General features: G+C 37.3%; 2 protein-coding genes across 3 annotated transcripts; one reads left to right on the forward strand and one right to left on the reverse strand.

The window, feature by feature from the left end:
* The first annotated feature begins 322 nt into the window (after positions 1-322).
* prpsap1 (phosphoribosyl pyrophosphate synthetase-associated protein 1) lies at positions 323-12,476 on the forward strand. 2 transcript variants are annotated; one of them, XM_079457015.1, is made up of 11 exons: positions 377-681; positions 1,182-1,234; positions 1,841-1,907; positions 2,082-2,254; positions 2,331-2,446; positions 2,555-2,610; positions 3,067-3,212; positions 5,681-5,719; positions 8,022-8,092; positions 8,804-8,950; positions 10,715-12,465. In XM_079457015.1, exons 1-11 carry the CDS (start codon positions 599-601, stop codon positions 10,871-10,873), a joined length of 1,110 nt encoding a protein of 369 aa, XP_079313141.1. In that variant the 5' UTR covers positions 377-598; the 3' UTR covers positions 10,874-12,465. The 2 variants fall into 2 exon arrangements, with proteins under 2 accessions (XP_079313142.1, XP_079313141.1); XM_079457016.1 differs by lacking the exon at positions 5,681-5,719 and having other exon boundaries at positions 323-681; positions 10,715-12,476.
* Positions 12,477-15,745: 3,269 nt separating this feature from the next.
* rasd4 (rasd family member 4) lies at positions 15,746-17,021 on the reverse strand. Its single transcript, XM_079455876.1, has one exon. It carries the CDS (start codon positions 16,866-16,868, stop codon positions 16,242-16,244), a length of 627 nt encoding a protein of 208 aa, XP_079312002.1. The 5' UTR covers positions 16,869-17,021; the 3' UTR covers positions 15,746-16,241.
* Positions 17,022-20,963: the final 3,942 nt, after the last annotated feature.

The following is a 20,963-nucleotide window of genomic DNA, read 5'->3' on the forward strand; positions in this document are numbered from 1 at the left end:
TTTAAAAAAACGAAATGCTGGAAATAAAGCAAACAGTGACTTCAGTTTCATCTGTTATTAACAGATGGTTATAGGAGTCATTCTCCTGGGACTTTACAATAAGCTTTACACTGACTCATCCGATATGTTTGAACACAGACTGAAGACCTCAATTGTCCGAAGCTGAACACCATTTTGCCAACCATAGATATATATGGGTTTTGCCAACATACGTTTCTTTTAAAGCATACTGAAGCATCTCCACTATCCACTGACATCCATTCATTCACTAAAGCAGCTTTTGTGCACCGTGATACAGATGTGTTTGTCCTCCACGCCGGTTGAGGGCGCTGGTGATTATTGTGCGCTCCCAAACACACCGGCAGAAATCCCCTGCACTCCCTGCACTGGTTGATACTGTTTAGAAACCGCAGTAAACTTCAGAAGCTGCGCACACAGTCACTAGACTTCAATTAGCTCATCGACCATCATTCACTTCTCGCTTTACTGCATGAAGACGAAGACAAGACCGCGCATTATAACTCACAGTGTTGCCTTATCCGCAGAGCCGAATCAAAGCGTTACGTTAGATCTGTTGTTGATCGTTGAGTAGGTGACAATGAACGTGGCTAAAAGCGGCTATCGTGTCTTCTCCGCGAACTCTACTCCAGCATGCACTGAACTTGCTAAGAAGATCACAGAGTACGTATGGCGTTGCAAACACCATATTTGACCCGCATCGTAATTTAAGTGACTCGTTGTAACTTATGTGCGTGCAGTGATGTTATTGCGCATTTTTGGCCTTTAGATAAGCAGAACACATGACAGGTCGATCTGGCCCTGGTTTCTTCGCATTATCGCTCTGATTCCAAAGGCCGGAGAACAGGTTGTGGTGGTCTGGACCAGATGTTTAAGGTCTAGGCCACGTCAGCCGGACTGCAGCTGTATTATTGAGTATACTGTCATGTGGGATGTGATGGTACAGATTCGAGTAACTCTTCGTGGTTTTACACGAAGAGGCCATCATCGGGGTCTGTGGTGGGCTTTGTGTCACGTGACCTGATCTTGTGACTGTCTTAAAAAATCATTGCTTTCTGTAATGACAGCTGTTCCCAAAATAGCATCAAGTGCATTTTAAAGTTACATTATAATGATTCAAAATATATGTTAATCCTGACTTTGTGGTTGTTTTTTCACCTCAGGCGTCTCGGTGTGGAACTGGGGAAGTCTGTCGTTAACCAGGAAGCGAACAGAGGTGCATTACAGAAGTTATATTATATGTCATATTGTAAGCCATGCAACATTGTTGTGCGTCATGGGATATTTTTGAGTATTGTAACAAGATTTCGTCATTATCTTATTGCAATAGTAAGAATGATCAATTTGTACAGATAGGGAACGCACAAAAACATTTTGACACATTACAGTAATGACAATGAGGTGCTTTCACGTTAAAGCAAAACGAAATCGCAGGATAGTTCCTATACTATCCATTTTTATAAATCTTAACACTTCTAATAGTCAACTTTATTTTCTTTGTGCAAAATATACTCGTATTTGGTTTCGGTTCTTAAAGCGATTCAACCACGCAACACATGCAGGTGTAATGCTGGTCCAGAAGAACCCCCTGTTGCCTTACGCAAACATTTGAACAACGTACAACCAACAGAACATTTATAGCTGATTTAAAATGTTAAACCAATATCTCAATACTTGTAAGTCGGATGATTTAAAACGCCACTATTAAGTAAATGAAAAAGACCTGTGTTACATCTTGCGAAGTGGTTTATATGATATTGTTCATTTCACATAAACTCTCTTTATCTGCTCTTGTTCTGATGAGTTTGCTCTTGTCTGACAGAAACCAGAGTTGAGATCAAAGAGTCTGTCAGAGGACAAACAATCTTCATCATTCAAACCATCCCCAGGTAACAATGCCAATCATTAGAAGGATTAAACTACTGGGTTAAATTCATAACAAGAAATGATTGTATCGCATGTTAAGACATAGTTTGAGCCCACCTATTGCATATACCTGCATATACAGATATATTGAATAAACTACCATCTTAAAATAAAGTTAACGTTTCTGCATTTTGAAGAGATGTTAATACGGCCATCATGGAGCTGCTGGTCATGACGTATGCGCTGAAGACCTCCTGCGCCAAGAACATTATCGGCGTGATCCCATACTTCCCCTACAGTAAACAGTGTAAGATGAGGAAGAGAGGATCTATAGTGTGCAAACTGCTCGCTTCCATGTTAGCTAAAGCAGGTATTGGCTTTTGATGGCTTCTGTTTTCATGCGAGCTGTGTGCAGAGTGACTTCATCGATGCGTTATGTTGACTAGGTCTGTCTCACATAATCACCATGGATCTGCACCAGAAAGAGATCCAGGGTTTCTTCACTATCCCTGTGGATAACCTGCGGGCGTCTCCGTTTCTCCTGCAATACATTCAGGAGGAGGTCAGCCGTTATGTGATAGAGAATGACTTCCTCTTACTAACAAAGAAAAACAGATGTAGTGAAACAAATCATGTTGTGTTTTTTCGTTTTGTTTATCTTCCAATGTAGGTTCCTGATTATAGAAATGCAATCATCGTTGCCAAGTCTCCATCTGCTGCGAAACGGTAACAAGCTCATAGGTTGGGTTTGCATTACATTTCACATTCGCAGCGATAATAAGCAGTCTTTAAATTCTAAATTGACACGTGATGAAATGTATTCGATCGAGCCAAGAGTACTGAACTCAAACGCATTTTCTTTTTAGACAATTATACTGAGATTTGTGTAAGATATGTGATACGTGGTTATTTGTGCATTATTTGAGAGAGATGGTTCATTTGTAGTTCAGCTAAGTGTGGTTATCACAGATACATAACACATAAGGATAAATGTCTAGAATCCCAACATACAAACATTTTTTTATGCACTCTTTCTGTCAACACTCACACCATATAGACATTTTTAGGCATTCTGTTCTATGTTTTTTTACGGGCTCTTACAATATTGCTCATTTGTCAGTCACTTTGGAGAAGCATCTGCTAAATGATTAACTGTAAATTCCCTTGGCACGTTCTTTTCAGGGCGCAGTCATACGCAGAACGCTTGCGTCTTGGTTTGGCCGTCATGCACGGTGAAGCTCAGTGTTCAGAGTCGGACATGGCGGATGGACGTCACTCTCCTCCCTGCGTCCGCAACACCACCGGACATCCCGGATTGGAGCTGCCATGTAAGAACCATCACATGCATGTACAGGTTTATAAACCTATAGACCAGCAACACAGTAGATGTTTTGAAATGGACATCAGTGAACGTCACGCATCATGCCTGGGTCATATTTCACTCCAAACACAAAAGAAAGAAGTTTAGGCATAGCGTCATTTGTGGTAGGGACATGTCCCCACCACATTTTTGAAGAAATCAAGAAATTCCTTCGGAAGGTGTGTATTGTTTAGGACTAGTAACATCTAAAATTTGTGGAAAATGCAGAACGCGCTGCTTTCTCGCCGTCTCCCATTGCTCACACACTCGTAAGTTATGTTTACAGAAGACAGAGAGCCGCGACTCCAGAAACGCGGCCAGTATGAAATGCGTGAAGCATCCGAGCTCGCATTGCAAAAAAGTAAAATTTTTAGTCAAAGAAATAAACTGTTTTTAAGTGTAACCCACCGCAACAGCCAAGTGACCTTCCCTGAATGACAATTTTCTGAAATCTCATTCTTATTACTATAGTATAAACAAAATTATTTATTATTTAAATTGTTAAACATGAATACATGATGGAAGATTCGGTCATAGGGATGTAACAATATCAAAATCTACCTGTACTATAATACCTTGGTGTAAAGCCCATGGTAGGATATGTATTGCAGTATTTTAAATGGAAATGTGCCATTAAAAACTGTTGCTTAGAGGAATGAGTTATAGTATGAGATGGGTGAAATGACATAAAGCCCTTTTATAAAAAAATCATTGCACCAGAGGGACATCGACAAAGATAACATCTATAATTTTTTCTAACATTCTCTATCGTTTCATACAGTCATGTGACCAAGATAATATTGAGACATTTTGCTATATCACTTATATTGTTACATCCCTATTCGGCCTCGATTGTTGCCACAGGTGTAACTAACAAATTTGAAAGGTGGTCATGTTGATTTCCATGTTTTATTTGAGGGTGAGTGATTTATCATTACAATTCCAAAAGACTAAATAACTTTCAATTAAGATGTTACATTTCTATTGTAGCGCAATTGGTGTCATCATGTAAAAAATGTGCTAGAATGATGCAAATAACATCCTAGAAGGGCTGTTTTATTTTCTTCTTTTGACTTTGGCATGAAAAGTGACCCGGTGTGTTTTCATTAGATTGACCTAGAGTTCACACAGTCTTATAATGAATGGGTTCCTTAGCATTCTGCTCTCAGGATATGTAGCTCTCAAGATTGGTTTCAAGTTGAACGGAAGGTAAAGATGTTTTTTCACTTGCACGTCGTCTCAAAACCTACACAACCGATATCCAGCCGTCTAGACGGCACTGCTCTCTTCCAGCTTGACTGTTAGAGATGGTTAGAAGTTCTGCAAAACAACAGCCATCTGTCATCAAACATTTCCTATATCAAAGATATTGTTTGGTGGGTGAACTCTTTCAACCTCATTCATCTCAAAATGTTGATAACCAGAGGAAATAATTTGAACCTCACAGTTTTACATGCAAATTAAAATGCAAAGCACAGCCTGCATCTGAAAACGAAGCCAGATGACTTGTTTCCTCGCAGTGGCTTTATAGTCAGCATAAGGGAGTTCTATTTGAAGGATTGGTAACACTTTAACATAAGGTTTTATTTCTTGACAGCAGTTAATGCATACGCTTACATCAACATACAATAAGCATTATTTCTACAGCATTTATTCATCTAAGCTCATGTTCATTTCAGCATTTACTTAAATAAATAAATATTTTTTAACATCGAACGTTGTAATTGTTAACATAAGTTAATGCACCAGGAACTAACCCAAAAACGAAAATTCTGTCATCATTTACTCACCTTCGAGTTGATCCAAACCTTTATACATGTATTTGTTGTGATGAACACAGAGACAGATATTTAAAAGAATGCATGTAACCATACAGATCTTGGACCCCATTGACTCCCATAGTTTTTTTGTTCTGTTGAAAACGAAAGATATCTTTAAGAATGTAGGACAGCAAACCATTCATTGTATTTTCATCCTATGGTAGTCAATGGTGGCCAAGATCTGTTTGGGTACAAGCATTCGTCCAAATATCTTATATATAAAAATAAATGATATCATTTATACATGTTTGGAACGACTAGAGAGTAATAAATTCATTAAAAGTTAGTTAAAATAAAAGTTCACTCAAAAAAATGAAAATTCTGTCATGAATTAATGTTAACAAATACAACGTTATTGTAAAGTGTTACTGAAATATTAATAGAGCTTCACAGACAACATTTTATGGAGCTTCAGTCTGTACCTCAGCAGTCCTCGAACCTTTGCTGTATTTTCTTTCAAAATTGGTATGATGTCTTTTTATAATAAAAGCTTGCTTGAAAGCTTTTAAAGTATATATTACTATGGTTGTGTGGATTGTTGAAGCTTTCTACTGTATGTTCTGTCATTTTTGTGTGTGGATTTTTGTGTAACATGATGTTTATTTATTGCTAATAGGCAAACAACAAGCTGCGTTTCCAGGCATAGAGCTTCCAAGTACGACAGTTAACTCTGTTTGTTACCGATCACAGCCGTAACGCTAAAATGGTTCCTTATTGCATGTGTGCTGTGGCTCTGTGTTAGGTTTCTCAGCGTCTGTAGTCCAAGCACTCTGAAGCACTTACACTATTCACCATCGGCAGTGATGAGTCTTTCATAGGGATGTAACAATATTATAGATATCGTGTTATCGCAGTAGCAAAATTGTCTCCATTTTACCTTGGTCACATGACTGGATGAAACGATAGGTCTTCCGGGACTATCACAGAGAATGTTGGAAAAATGAATAATGTTATCTTTGTCAAGGTCCATCTGGTGCAATTATTTTATTTTATAAAAGGGACTTTTAGGTCATTTGACCCATCTCATACTATAACCCATAGCAACAGTTATGATGAGAGGTTTAAAAAAAGAGGACGTTTCCATTTAAAATATTGCAATAAATTCTGTACCGTGGGCTTTATATGGAGGTATTATCGTACAGTGAGATTTGGATATTGTTACATCCCTAGTCTTTCATTATTACTGTGAACAAAGGAGAAAACATAATATAAACATGTATTCATATAATGTAAAAATTGTAATGTAGATTGTATTTACTCTAATGTATATCAGGAATATTTCATGAAAATTCTCTCGTAATTTACTCGCCTTCTTGAAACAATAACAAGCAGATCTGAGTGGCAAACGTGACGTGTCAATAAGTTATTTTGAATCTTATTGGTTGTTGTCTGTCATATGATGTTTTCTCATGAGTCACTGAAATGTGCTGAAGTAAATTTAGCCATCAGGTCTGTTTGTTTATTTTTCCGCTCAATAAGCTCAAAAGGAACTCGTTTTCTTATATTATCATTTTCTTCAGTCACGTTTATCAGTCAACTGGAGTCATTTGAATTACTTGCATCTGCTTTTTGGAGCCTTTACATTTTAAGTCCCATATGTGATAAACATGACACAGGAAAGGGACTCGTATACACCTGGGATGGAGTGAAGGCGGGTCATTTATGAGAAAAGTTCATGTTTGGATGTTTTGTAAGATTGCGGTGGAATATTTACATGTGCAAACTTCAGAGGGCTTCCATACAGAACTAAGAAGCCTCAGATGGAGTGCTTATTGTTAAAATCCATGTAAACGTCATTGTTCGAAAAGGGAACCATTGAATGTCTGTCCTGAAAAATATGCCTTTGTTTGTGATCCGGGCTCATCTTGCTGATCTACACCTCATGCCTGCTAGAGATTTTACACTGTGATCGATGAGCGGCTTGTGAGCAATTCTTCTGCATCATCTTAGAAGAGCATGACCTTGAGAAACAGATGAAAGTTTGGTGCATCTGTCAGATGTTAGATCAGCACATGCTTCTTGTCCGCATGAGCTTGAAGAAATACACAGTGTGACAATAGTGTTCATATGTTACTACTGTAGGTGAGATCGTTCTGCTGGAAAGAAATCGTATTTACAAAATGTAGTACATATTGTGCTATCGGTTTGAAGGTCACGGTTCCATTCCCAGGAAACACATACTGATCAAATGTAAAACATGCAATAGGAATGATCTTTTAATTTATGCAACATATTCTACCCTGGGAAATAACACATCAAGCACGTGTGAGCAAGGCAGTATTGATCTTATTCTGACATATTGTGGCGAACTCTTCAGCATCACTTGTTTGTCCTTTATGTGATGGTCTGTAAGCTAAAACGGAGTCATTGAAAGTGGAGACTTTTCGAGGGGTTGCGTTCTCAATGAAAGGCATGAATAACTCCTTTAACCCCCATGTGTATTCTCAGAGTGACCCTGCAGTCTTCCTCTCTCGTCTTTTTTGGGTTGAAGTGTGTGTTGTGGTGTTTGTTTTGGCTGTGTGTTCCTCTGTCTTTCCTCTGGCTGAATGACATTGCGATCAGGTCCTGGAGTCTGTCATATTAACTTATGACTAAGGGTTAATATAGCTGAAGTTTCCTGCACTTCTTGATCATTCCAGCGGGCGTGATGGGGAGCGAGCGGCCGATTTGATTTTTGCATGGCATGTGGCGCAATGAGTTTCTTCATTACTAATTTGTATTGAATTGTAGGTGGGGTAAAATGGGATGCAAACCTAAATGAGTTGATGTTATGTGGACTAACAGAGTCCCTGCAGGACTCCTCAGATTTGACATGGGTGAGATTTAGGCCATTAGATACGCTTAAGCCCATTTTACCCAATCTACTCTGATGGTGGAATTTGATTGATTGAATTTTGCTTTAATATATTTTCCTGAAATTATTATTTTGACAAAATAGTTGTTGATTTTCTTTTTAGTAATGATGGCCAAGGAGAAGCCACCCATCACTGTTGTCGGAGATGTCGGAGGTCGCATCGCCATCATTGTTGTAAGGATTTTGTTTTGTAGTTACCAGCATTGTTTTTCTAAAAATGTAATATACATTTATAATGTAATGTGTAATCTAATCTGATGTATTATAATAGAAAATAGAATATTATAGTAAAACGTAATGCAATATAGTATAAAGTAATATAGTATATTATACTATATTACGTTATGTTATAATAGAATGCAATATAATGTTAAATGTTATATAATATAGCATTATCATAAATTATTTAATTAAGAGGTAATGTACATATTATGCTTCCTCATCAAGGTTATTTTTTAGTTTACTAAAATGAAAACTTTGAAAATTGTACTGTTCATAACAAATAACATATTGAGCTAAACATTATTGTAGTAAGTTTAAAGCTGAATTATAATAAAAAACAAAAGCTAAAATAAAAATAAATTAATCATATATACTGTTATATACATAAACCAATAAATTATAAAATCACAAAAGCATTTACTAAAATTGAATTGAATAAACTAAAATTAAAACACAAAATCTTAATATAAAAGCTCATTTAAAATATTAAAACTAAAATCAGAACTCTGTTCTTTTTATATTCCTTTTAATAATACTATGATTTCTAGGATAAAATATTGCTGTATGTTTTTAATAAGTTGTTAGGACTAGCTGGCTTGTATTTATATTTTGATATTATTTTAGATTCCCTGATTAGTGCATGATGTTTGTTTTCTCCTGTAGGATGACATCATAGATGATGTAGAGGACTTTGTGGCAACGGCTGAGATTCTTAAAGAGAGAGGAGCTTATAAGATCTACATCATGGCAACTCATGGCCTCTTGTCTGCAGATGCTCCGCGTCTCATCGAAGAGTCGGCTATTGATGAGGTGAGTCTGTGGGGGGACCAAGATAACAGGGGACGGAGTTACACCTCAAATTTTCCATATTTTTTATGAAATAGCCTCCAAATCACATCAATAATAAAAGTTTGTTGTTACATAATATATGTGTGTATTATTATTATTTATTTATACACACATATTCATGTTTATATTTATATAAATGACAATCAAAATATTCTAAATATATACACATGTGTATGTGTTTATAAATACAAAACAAATATGCACAGTACAGAGACATATATTATGTAAACTTGGGCTGGGAAAGTTAACACATAATTATCGCATTAATTAATGCAGACAATTATTTTATCCTGCATTTATGCAGTTTTATTATATACATTTATTATATTAAGTATTATTTTATTTTGAAAGTCCGTTGCTCACTGGCTCTGAAACCCACAGAAGGGGTGGGGATGTTGATCGGGTGGGATGTTGACCTGCACTGCCTGGGAACGGCGTCGCCATGCGTCTCAACCAATGAGAGCATTTGGGTTTGGCCTAAGACTGAAGCGTGCGTGCACATGAACCAGGAACACCAGAACTGAATGGAACAGTACATAACACATACATGGACATTTAGTTTTAATTGTCTTCCTAACGGCGGAGTTGATAGAACAAACCACTAAATTTCGTCTCCCCTCCAGACATGCGCTTATCTATCAGTGCCCTCGACCCACAAAGATGTATTATGTGCGGTTGTACAAGGCTTATTAAATGCTATTGATGATAAAGCAGAAGGAAATCAACACCTGCATAATACAACAAATTCCCTGCAGAAACATGTTTAAACATACGCGCCTGGAGTCAGAGCGCAAACTACCAAACTGAGTTCTCTTTCACATCTGCTTACTCTGAAACGGACAAATAAACACAGAAATATGTCAAAATTTCCATATTAGCAAGGGTCCACGTAAAAGTAGTCCGTTTTATGAACATTAACAGCCAGGAAAAAAAACAGACACGTCACAGTATATTAGATCCGTATATCTGTATAGAGCGCTCTTAAAGGGGTAGCAGCATATAATAAAGATCTCTGTTTATAATGTTCATCAAACAACAAAGGAGGGTCCCAAAACACTCAATTCATATTAAAGGAATTGTATTCTCCTTATATATACACGTGTTCTCCATGAATAGAAAAAAGTAGCATACAATAATTTAGATATGCTTTAAATAGAGTACACTCCACACTTTGTGTTGAAAGGGTGTTGAAAGAGAGATTATGTATAGGGAATAAAATCAGTAATGATTAAAACTTGTTTTTCTATATCAAACTAGACAGAACGTTTATGCCCTGGCAGTGGCAGATAGCTTTAGTTTGATGTTTAATTGGATTACATTAATGTTTAACTATGTAAAGGAAATACTGTTGTAAAAAAGCACATTATTTGGTTTAAGTGTTTGCAAACCAAATCTTAAAACACTTTTGTTCATATAGCAGTACTTTTAAAATAAAACTGCACAATACTCTACTTTTGAATGCATTATTGAATTTTACACTTAACAATACGATTAATCGCGACTAATCACAAGAAAATCGCATCAATCGCACAACTTTTCTATCGTTGCCAAGCACTGTAAGCATGTATGCGATTAATCACGATTAATAATCGAACAGCCCAAAGATCTAGTGGCATTTTCTGCATCTATACATTGATTTGTTACACTTCTAACAACCAGATGAAAAAGTTTTAAGTGAAAACTTAATGAAATGTATAACTGTCACATGTATTTTTGGTCTTTCAGGTGGTTGTGACCAACACTGTTCCTCATGAGGTGCAAAAGCTGCAGTGTCCTAAGATCAAGACGGTGGACGTCAGCATGATCTTGGCCGAAGCTATCAGACGCATTCACAACGGCGAGTCCATGGCTTACCTGTTCCGTAACATCACAGTAGACGACTAGCCATATAAAAGATTTGTGTTAGAGACAGGTGTGTGGAGTTTACGCAAAGCCTCTTGCACACGTGTGAGCTCTGCCAAGCACAGAACAAAATATATACATGTATACCTTACGTTGATATCCCAAATAAATCTCTTTTATTCTTCAACCAAATAAACACCCGCTGACAGAGTTGAAGCAGAAATACATGAAATGAAGAGTTACTGAGATCTTTGAATTGTCATTTTGAATGTGCGTATACAATCTAATGCACAGAAGGCTTCAATTACTTGATCTGTTTTGCATCTTTGTAAATCAGATGTGCAAATGTTCGTTTTATTTTGCCAGATGAACAGTTGGTCCAAAAATTAAAATGCAGTCATCGTTTACTAACATTCATGTTATTTCAAATCCACACAATCTTCCACCTTCTGTATAATACAGTAGAGGACATTTAAAAAAATATCCTGGCTACTCTTTTCCACCAAAATTAATATTTAGGCTTCTAGAAAATGATCCCACACAAAGCTTTCATTTGGTCTCTGAAGACTCGCATGAAGTCACATGAATTTCTTATATGATACTTTTAGTGCATCCTTGAATGGACAGCCCAGTCCTGATTTACTTTCATTATATGGAAAATTGGCTAGAATGTTCTTTTATAATTCACCATTTGTGAAAGACGGCAATAAAGGCTTATGATTTTACAACATAAGGGAGCGCACACAGTGACAATTTGAATTTTAGGAGTAAACTATTGCTTGATCATTCCTACATTTTTGGATTCAAACCGTTTTAGTTGGTTTATAAAGTGTCTTGAATGTACTGTGTACTGCAGAGCAGATGCGCGCCAAATGAACCAAGTACTGTGAATACTTCTCCAAAAGAAAACATCTGTACTCCTACACCACAAGACAGAGGGAGCAAAAAGGACGTGTAAAAGTTGTCTCGTCTACATCCGTTCACTAATATCTGTATTTGCTGTCTTGCCTTGTGTTGAAGACTTTAGTTTAAACCTAGTGGCCCAGTTAACTAGTGCAGATATGTGTTGCATTAACTAAAAACCTAATCCATGGATTGGCTAGTTGGCCGTTCAATCCACGTATCAGATAACATTCTTTAGTTTAGCTTCCTAATTCACCTGTGAAACCTTAGAGGTCCGCTGTAAACTCTCTTAATCAGGAATGTCAAGCGAAAAGACAACAAGTATACAGAATGACAGGTTTTGGAGACTCGGATGGCAGGGATATGCGGAAAGCATGCACCTGTGCTGCATGTAGGCCTGTGCTTTTGTCTCCGGTGTTGTGTCCTTTTGCACAGCTAAACTACTCTACCGTGACTCCTTGTGTTCATCAGTTGTATGTTCAAAAGCAGTTCATTGCTCCAGACGTTGCATCTGCAGGGCTCATTTATGTCTCTTTGAGAGCTAGAGTGGTTGCTATGGCAACCTTATTTATGCTGGTACGGTTTTCAGCTCTTATACCTACATATATTTTTGCAGTTGTGCAAACATGCGATCCTTATGGAGGACATAGAGTCGTTTTTTTGTTATGATTTTATGTACTTGCCTTTTGTTGAATTGCAATCATATTTTTGTAAATAAACACAAATTATTTGCTTTATGGTTTGCCCTTGTGTCTTTATTGAACTGGTAAATTGCAATTGTTACACTGTTTAATATAGTGCAGTGAAATCGTTTTCCATGCTTCCGTACTATGACACATTTCCCAAATTAATGAGTAAAATGGTGGGTGTGCCTTCCGTCTTTTTCTACAATTTGATTGGATGTATAGAAAACAGCCGTTGCATTTTGATATGGCACTGGCAGCAGACTGACAGCTGAAGAGGAGGAGTTAATGGATGCTCCGCCCAAGCCGTCTAACATGCTTAATTTACGAAGGAAAGTGATTACAGGAAGGAAATGCATTTAACTAAAGATTATAAGGGAACACAATGTTTTTAGAGACAACGACCCAAATTGATAAACTATTTACAATAAAAACTTCAGTATTTCATGAATAAATAGTCATTGTAATTTTTTATGTCACTGGGACTTTAAAAGTGCTGGGTTGTTTTCAAACCATGGTTACGTAAAGTATGGTGCACTGCTAAAGCCATACCGGCATAATATTCACAAAATACATTCACAAATATATTAGTGCTTTTATTAAAGAATATTGCAGAAGAAATAATACCACATTTTACAATTCATAGCATGCTATCCCTGACAAATACACTCTTAGGATTGTCTTTCATTATTTAGTTTTTTAAATGAATCAGGTGTTGATGTACCGGATCCAGTTAAGTTTCATCACGATGAGATCATCAGCGCTCTTGAGGGGTTGAGTTGGTAAAGAACCCTTTACTTGCTCTAAACTCCTCAGGTTTAGTCAGACGGCACTGAGGAGCTTAGACCAAGTCAAGGGTCCCTAACAAATCTACAAAATACACAAGAGAGAAGCGAAGTGTCAGATGTCGAAAACAGTCAGATGTCGAAGAAACATACCTGCGATTGTGAAGAGTTGTGACAGAAATGTCATCTTTTATCGGAGAGACCAGCAGCAGTCGTCTGTGGACGACTCTCAGTTTGGTCTGATGTAAGACAGCTGTGTGTTTAAACAAGACCCAATGAGGAACTAGACTTGCAGGTCACTTCCCACTTTTGGCCTCAGGAAACAATACACCTTGTTTCTACTTTTCGTATGAAAGGGGAAATGCTTCAAGTGTGTGCATACAGAGACAACTGTATCAGCAGGTGCACATTTTGGGAAACTATTAATTTCATGTAGGAAGGTGTTTGGTGGCATTATGATTGGCTCAACTTTGTGTCGCGTTTGTCTAGTTTCCTCAAAATAAGATCAATGATTAATGTTAGTCAGTATGGAGGATGAAAATGAGGCTGTATTTGAGCAGTCAAATCAGACGTTTGTATTGCGCTGCATCTTGCTGTCAACATATCAATGAAAATACACCATGCAATACTCAGGTAAATCTACTAAGAGGGGTTCTTTTGACCCGTTTGAGATAACCGGCTAAATACAATCCAGGAATATTGATAAACGGAATTTTAAAACTCATCTTCCACGTTATGCAAATCTTACAAGCAGCTACTGTATATAAAACATTTGGTGGTGGTTGTTGCTGAGTGAGAATCTACAAGTTATTATAATAAACGAATAGTTCACCCAAACTATTCTTAATATCCATCACTTTCTCAATTACTGAAGCACATACAGTATAGATCCATTAAAGTAATGCGAATGACTCTAATGGGTTAATAAATGAAGTGACAGTCTTGCGTGTTCGAAAATGATTCATATTTTGAGTTCACTGTGCAAAACTGAATCCAAAACAACCCACTTCATGGCTTTTGTGATGGACGTATGTGCTTTTTGGAGACAGTTTGGGACCTATACATAATATGGTGAATCAATCTGTGTAGATAAAATAGTGCTGAACTGGGATGTCAAGAGAAATGTCCTTTAAAGAATTTCATTTATTTATTTATAGATATACTTATGCATGATTGATTACTCATCAAAATGTGTAAACCAGCTCTAACATTTCCATTCAAAGGGCCATTGAATGAAAAGCATGTTTTATAGGAACTCGTTTACATCCTGAGAAGACAATATGCATGTTGTTATCACAGTTATTTCCTCTTTGCTCTATTGTTCACTATAGTGTAGCTGTAATACATGGAGCTTATAACGAAAGAATGTTTGGCTTGTTCACCACAGGGTGGCGGTATGAGACAGCTCTTCTAGTACTGTAATGTGGGGTTAGGCTTGAATTTCTTAGAACGCATCTCTCTTAAAAAGTATAAATTACTACATTTCTTTTCATAGTCTGTGACATTAACACAATTACTCTAATAATGGTTTAATTCCAGTGACTTCTTTAAATAATTTGTAGTAAAACCATAGTAAACACAAATATTGCAAGGTTTCACCACACAACCACAGTTTAACAATTGTATTTGTAGTGTACCAAAAGATAATACAAATGTAACCATCTGCCAAATGCAATCACGATAAAGGGATAGTTCACCCAAAAATGAAAATTCGGTCATCAGTTACTCCTTCGAGTTGTCTTTGTTCTGATGAACACAGAGAAAGATATTTGGAAGAATGCTTATTACCAAACAGATTGACTCCCATAGTAGGAAAAATTCTGTTGTGTTCAGAACAAAAAACTATGGGAGGCAACAGCAGTCAAGATCTGTTTGGTTACACGCATTCTTCTGAATATCTTTCTCTGTGTTCATCAGAACAAAGACATTTATACACATTTGGAACAACTGGAAGGAGAGGAAATGATGACAGCATTGTCATTTTTGGGTTAAGTATCCCTATAAATATTTTTTATTCTAATAAAACCATGGTTAACTTTCCTTAATATTGAGTTAATTTGTTTTATCACTTTAAAAAACTGCTCATCTATCTTTAAAATGTAAGCACATTTATGAAACAAACATATATGGTGCCTGTGTATGAAAAGTACATTTTATCAAATAAATGTATTTTTAAAAGCATACATTGGTCTGCATCGTGAAGAAAACACATCCAACATACATCATAAAGTCTAATAATGTTGAAAAAAGATCCCACGATGCACCTCGTGAATCTAGTTGAGATAATGACCATTTTAAAATAAAATGTCTTATTTATTTTTTTACAAAATAGTTTGTATTTTATTCATGTATATCATGGCTTTACAATAATATTTTAAAGTCCTAGTTCTTCCATCTGTGTCAATTTACAATTATGATCAATTCTAAGACAAATATTAATACAAAAATGCATTGGTGTGTGTAAAGAATTACACGAGCTCTTCTGTGAATCTGCTGTCAGAACGCTTTTGATTTTCCATTTATTTAATTTTTTTGTTGATCAATATACCAAAAACAAAATAAAAAATATCAGTGCAACATATTACTTACATGTTTTTGACATAAAAGTGCATGAATGGATTCTTACGGTCCAACAATAAACACAATAGCTTTAATACGCACAATGACTTGTAAACCAATTAATGTGTCTTTCATTCTGTGAACGAACATTAATACTACGATATTACAATAATGAAATGGCGAACACGTTTTGCAGTAACTCTTAACACAGATCACACAACTGAACTTCAGGAACTCGACACCACTGTCAAAACACATTCTGCAAACTCAATCCTTTTCCCTCTTCTCGGTTATCAGTTTCCCTTTATCGCTGGGAAAGAAGATGATGCTGATTTCGGAGCAGGATTATAAGGAGTTGTCATGAAACAAAACCATCAATCCGTGGCTTCAAAAAGCCATTCACATCTTCTTTTGCCTCAACGTGAGCGTTGAGAAATGGCTCTACCCAAGCCTTCCTCTGCCTGCTTTTTCTTGCCGACTTTAAGAAATCGAGCAACTGTTGGTTTTGTTCATGGGCGGCCGTACCCCAGTGTCCTTGGGAAATGTCTCTCTGCGGTGGCGCAGAGCCGGGCTCAGACGGCTCGGGAGGTTGGCTTGCTGGAGCAGCTCTCTGAACACCTCCATCACGTTGTCGTTTTCTTTGGCCGAGGCCTCCAGGAAACAGTTGTTCCAGTCCAGCTCCACCATGGCCAGGACGTCATCCGCAGACACCCTTCGCTCCTGCAGCCGGTCTTTCTTGTTGCCCACCACCACGATGGGTGTGGACTTGTCCTCCTTGACCTCCAGGATTTCCTCACGCAGGCTCTTGACGGCTTCAAGCGATTCAGGGTCATCCACCGAATAGACCAGGGCGAAAGCGTCGCCGTTTTGGATGGAGAGCTTACGCATGGCTGGGAAGGAATAACTGCCACTTGTGTCCATGATGTGGATGGTGACTTTCACCCCGGCCACCTCGTACTCTTTGCTGTGAAGCTCCTCCACCGTGCGTCGATGTTTGGGCTCAAAGGTGTCCTGAAGGAAGCATCTAATAAGAGCTGTCTTTCCCACGCCGGCAGCACCCATGAACACCAAACGCACTTGTTTGTTCTCTTTTACGTCCAGAGACATGCTTCTAAATCCCAGTTGCTTGTTTTTTTAAACACAGAAGCTCCCTGTGAAAGTCTTGGACTCTTCTTCTTTCTAGTATTGCTTCTGAAAACACACTGGATCGCTAGTACTGACAGTCTTATATGAGATGTTGAATGGGAAGCTCTTGCGGCTGCATCTGTGCGTGGTGTGTTCTTGTGCCCTATTTATGGATTTTCTCAATTGTAGAGACTCCGTCCCCTCTTCTGCTCTCAGCCAATCAGCTTCCAACAGCAACTCATATTGTTAACCCGCTGACCAATCATCTTTTCGGCAGTGTAGCATGCAGAACACATACACGCTCTTTAAAGAGAGCTGATGTTGTGAAGACCTGTCATGCTTTTGCTCTTCACGTGCATTGGTTACAGATGGGTTTAGACAAGGTTTTCCAGATTTATTTTGTATGGACTGTTTTTCATAAACATCTGCTTAACTGTCTTTAAAAAAAGAAAATATTACGGTTGTCTCCCTGTTATTATCTGACGTCTGGAAATTGTTTTTACCTCATTTAAGGCATGCAGACTTTAAACCCAAATCTCAGTCGCATAGGAGCATCCTTGAAATTCATGAGATTCATGACAAATGTTCGGTTACATATATGGGTGAATTACATGATACCTGTCAGGACTATATTCAGGCCGAACCAAAATAAAAAAGAAATAAAGAATTATAATGTGCATACAGAAGATGCTGTCTGTTTTTATGAGCATTTATATTTCATTAATATTGTTTGCAATGACATCTTACACAATGTTTGTGTACATTGAACCTCAAAATATAGTCAATGAGATATTATGTCATGTTTAATAGCATATAACACTACAAGAAGTAATAATGAATACGTAATTCAATATAAATATGTTAACATTTACATTTACATTTACTGCAACACTGCAAACCATGCAGCTTTGAAGTTTGTATTATTTGTATTGGTGCTTGTGCAGAATTTTTTACAGGCCTGTTTCCCATGGACATTCTGCACAAGCAGAATGTTTATTTGATTTTATTTTGGTTCGACCTGAATATGGTCCTGACAGGTGTCATGTAATTCACCCATATATGTAACCGAACATTTTTCATGAATCTTATGAATTTCAATCATGAACCATTTACATTCACTCGCAGTGGTGGGTCCACATCCTCTACCACATTCACACACTGTGATAATGTTGCTCACAGGTCACGTGCCATCGTACATGCTAATGAAATGCTCACTCTGTAGAGCCCTGATAACTGATATTGAGTTCCCCGAGCACTCATTTGTGAACATGTTTTTTCCTCAAACATGTAAGAAGCTCGCAGTTCTTTCATGTCTTTCAGCTTCAGAGCCTACAATTGCACTGGTGGAGACTACTAATATGCTGTCTTAAACCATGATTCATTTATTCTATTCTATTTGGAATAGATCATTAAAACGGTTGTGTGTTTCTAACATGCATCACGTTTCCTATAATGGAGCACTAACATTTTATTATCAGACTGAGTGAACAGAGATGGAAATGAAAGATTCCCAGTATCTGAATGATTCAGAAATGTTCAGGAGGCTGAGAAAAAGCCCTTTTTAAGTTTCTATGGGTTACCCATTTGATTTTCTGTTCCAGTAGGTTTGCAAGTGTCATTGAACTGTGAACGTTGAACTGATCTTGCAGATGAAATGCACGTTCTTGCAAACAATTTGCATTTTAATGACGCTAATAAAATAGAAATGTTAATATGTTCCAGAGTTTGGAGCTTTAATTCATATGCGCTGTACCTCAGTCTGAACAGAAATGAAGCTTCTGATCATACAGTGTATTATGAGAGGGTTATTTTCAGAGCTAAATGTGAGCCATTATCACACGTTCACCTTTCTTGAATGTGTGAACATTAGTGCACGGTATCCAATGATTATCACAGCCACCGGTTCTTTATTGGATCAGATGAAAAGAAAGAGGTCAGCTCTGAATCTACAATCTGCCTGGAGTACAATTCCAGTGAACTGCCATGAAAAAGAAACATTCTGCACTGTTAATCTTTTTCTAGTTGTTGGTGTTTGTCGGATCAATGTCATTGTTCCAACAAACACTGACATTCTAAATACTCAATGTAGTTGCAAATTTAGAATCTTGGTGTTTGTTGGATCAATGTCATTGAGTATTTAGAATGTCGGTGTTTGTTGGATCAATGTCATTGAGTATTTAAAATGTTGGTGTTTGTTGGAGTTGGTGTTTGTTGGATCAATGTCATTGACTATTTAAAATGTCGGTGTTTGTTGGAGTTGGTGTTTGTTGGATCAATGTCATTGAGTATTTAAAATGTAGTGGTTTGTTGGAGTTGGTGTTTGTTGGATCAATGTCATTGAGTATTTAAAATGTAGTGGTTTGTTGGATACATGTCATTGAGAATTTTGAATGTTGGTTTTTGTTGGTGTTTCAATTTCTTTGTGTTTGCTGACATTTGTTTGATCCGTGTAAATTAGCATTTAGAATGATCTGCTTTTGCACCATTGACAGTATGATTTAGGGGTGGGCATTCATTATAGAATTTTCCTTATTCACATCATACAAATACACACAAATTCACAACCTCCTAAAAGGACTGGACAGTTCTTCGTGTAAATGTAGAGATGTTCCGATACCCCTTTTCCCTTCCAAATACAGATTCCGATACCTGGGCTCCGGGTTCGGCCAATACCGAGAACTGATCCGATACCTGGGTGTGTATCTGTATACAGCTGAATATACTTCTAGCCCTGTGTGAATTGATATAATTATATTATGGTGTTTTTCAGACATATCGCTTAATAAAACATAAAAAAACACATACAGTAAACTAGAGTATTTTTATTATCTGACAGACATTTGACAGTAATATTCAGATTTTTTTTTCTGGCTGGTTGTACCACTCTGTGAAATACTGGCAAACAGGGGACATACTGCTAGCATGTTTTCATTTCTTCTTTCTTGCTCTAAACGGTTGCTTGTGATGACACAGCTAAACTTCCTGTGTTTGCATTCTAAGCAGCGAAAAAGTGATTTACCATTTGCAGCATTAAGCAATGCTAGCGGGCATAACTACGTAGGTCCTATTTAAGAAAATGGTATCGGATCGGTAAATGGATTCAAGTTCTTGCCAATATCGATACCAGAATTGTATGTGGTATCGGTGGCATTTCCGATACTAGTATCAGTATCTGAACAACCCTACTTTTATGTTTCATTAACATCACCAGTGCTGACTGAGAACCAGCTTCAGCTGACGTGACACATTGACCCAGATGTGTCACAGTGATGCTACTCTCACTTGCATCTGCATTTTTATTGTCCTGCATGAGTTGATAACAGATCAGTTGTGAAGTGTTGAAGAGGTCAATCATATACATCAGTGTTTTGAAGGAAGTCCAAAGCTAATAAAAGAGAAGCCCTCAGGACCGCAGATATCAGCAACGTTATTCAGTCATGAATTACAGGCGATCATGGTGTGGGAAGGCTAACCCTCATATTTGACCATGATCCACAACTATAGTAGTAGAGTAGGACATCACACTGATGATAATTTGAGGTAATGAGAACACTGTGCACATCATCATTAACACCGCTGACTCATCATCTGGCTTACGGCAGAAATAGACGAGGGGCTTGAGTTTGTCAGTCGGCCCCTGACCTACATGAATCATCCAAAATATTAACATGAAAACTCTTATTTGCAAACAAGAACTTCCTGAACTCTGACCTAGTTTCAGATACTCGGTCTAACTGGAGATTTGTGTCCGAAAGCATCAGGGCACTGGACTGTTCTGTGAGACAGAAACAAACATGTGGACAGAAGAAACATGTCATCAGTTCATTCAACATGCTGGAGAACAGGATCTTCTGATGGTTTAATCGTACGAATTTAATCTAAAAGGAAATCTAAAGTATTCATTTCAAACTATTTTCCATCATTCTCCAGAAACCAAAGTTTCACATACCTGTATATGCAATAAAAAGAATGTCAGCCAATTTACATGTTTTTATTTATAAACTAAATATATTATGAACAAATTCACATTGCCGTATGAAGCTCCATCTACACGTGTGCTTCTGCTGTTTGCTCGTG

This window comes from Barbatula barbatula, assembly GCF_947034865.1.
Source record: "Barbatula barbatula genome assembly, chromosome: 5".
Lineage (NCBI taxonomy): Eukaryota > Metazoa > Chordata > Actinopteri > Cypriniformes > Nemacheilidae > Barbatula > Barbatula barbatula.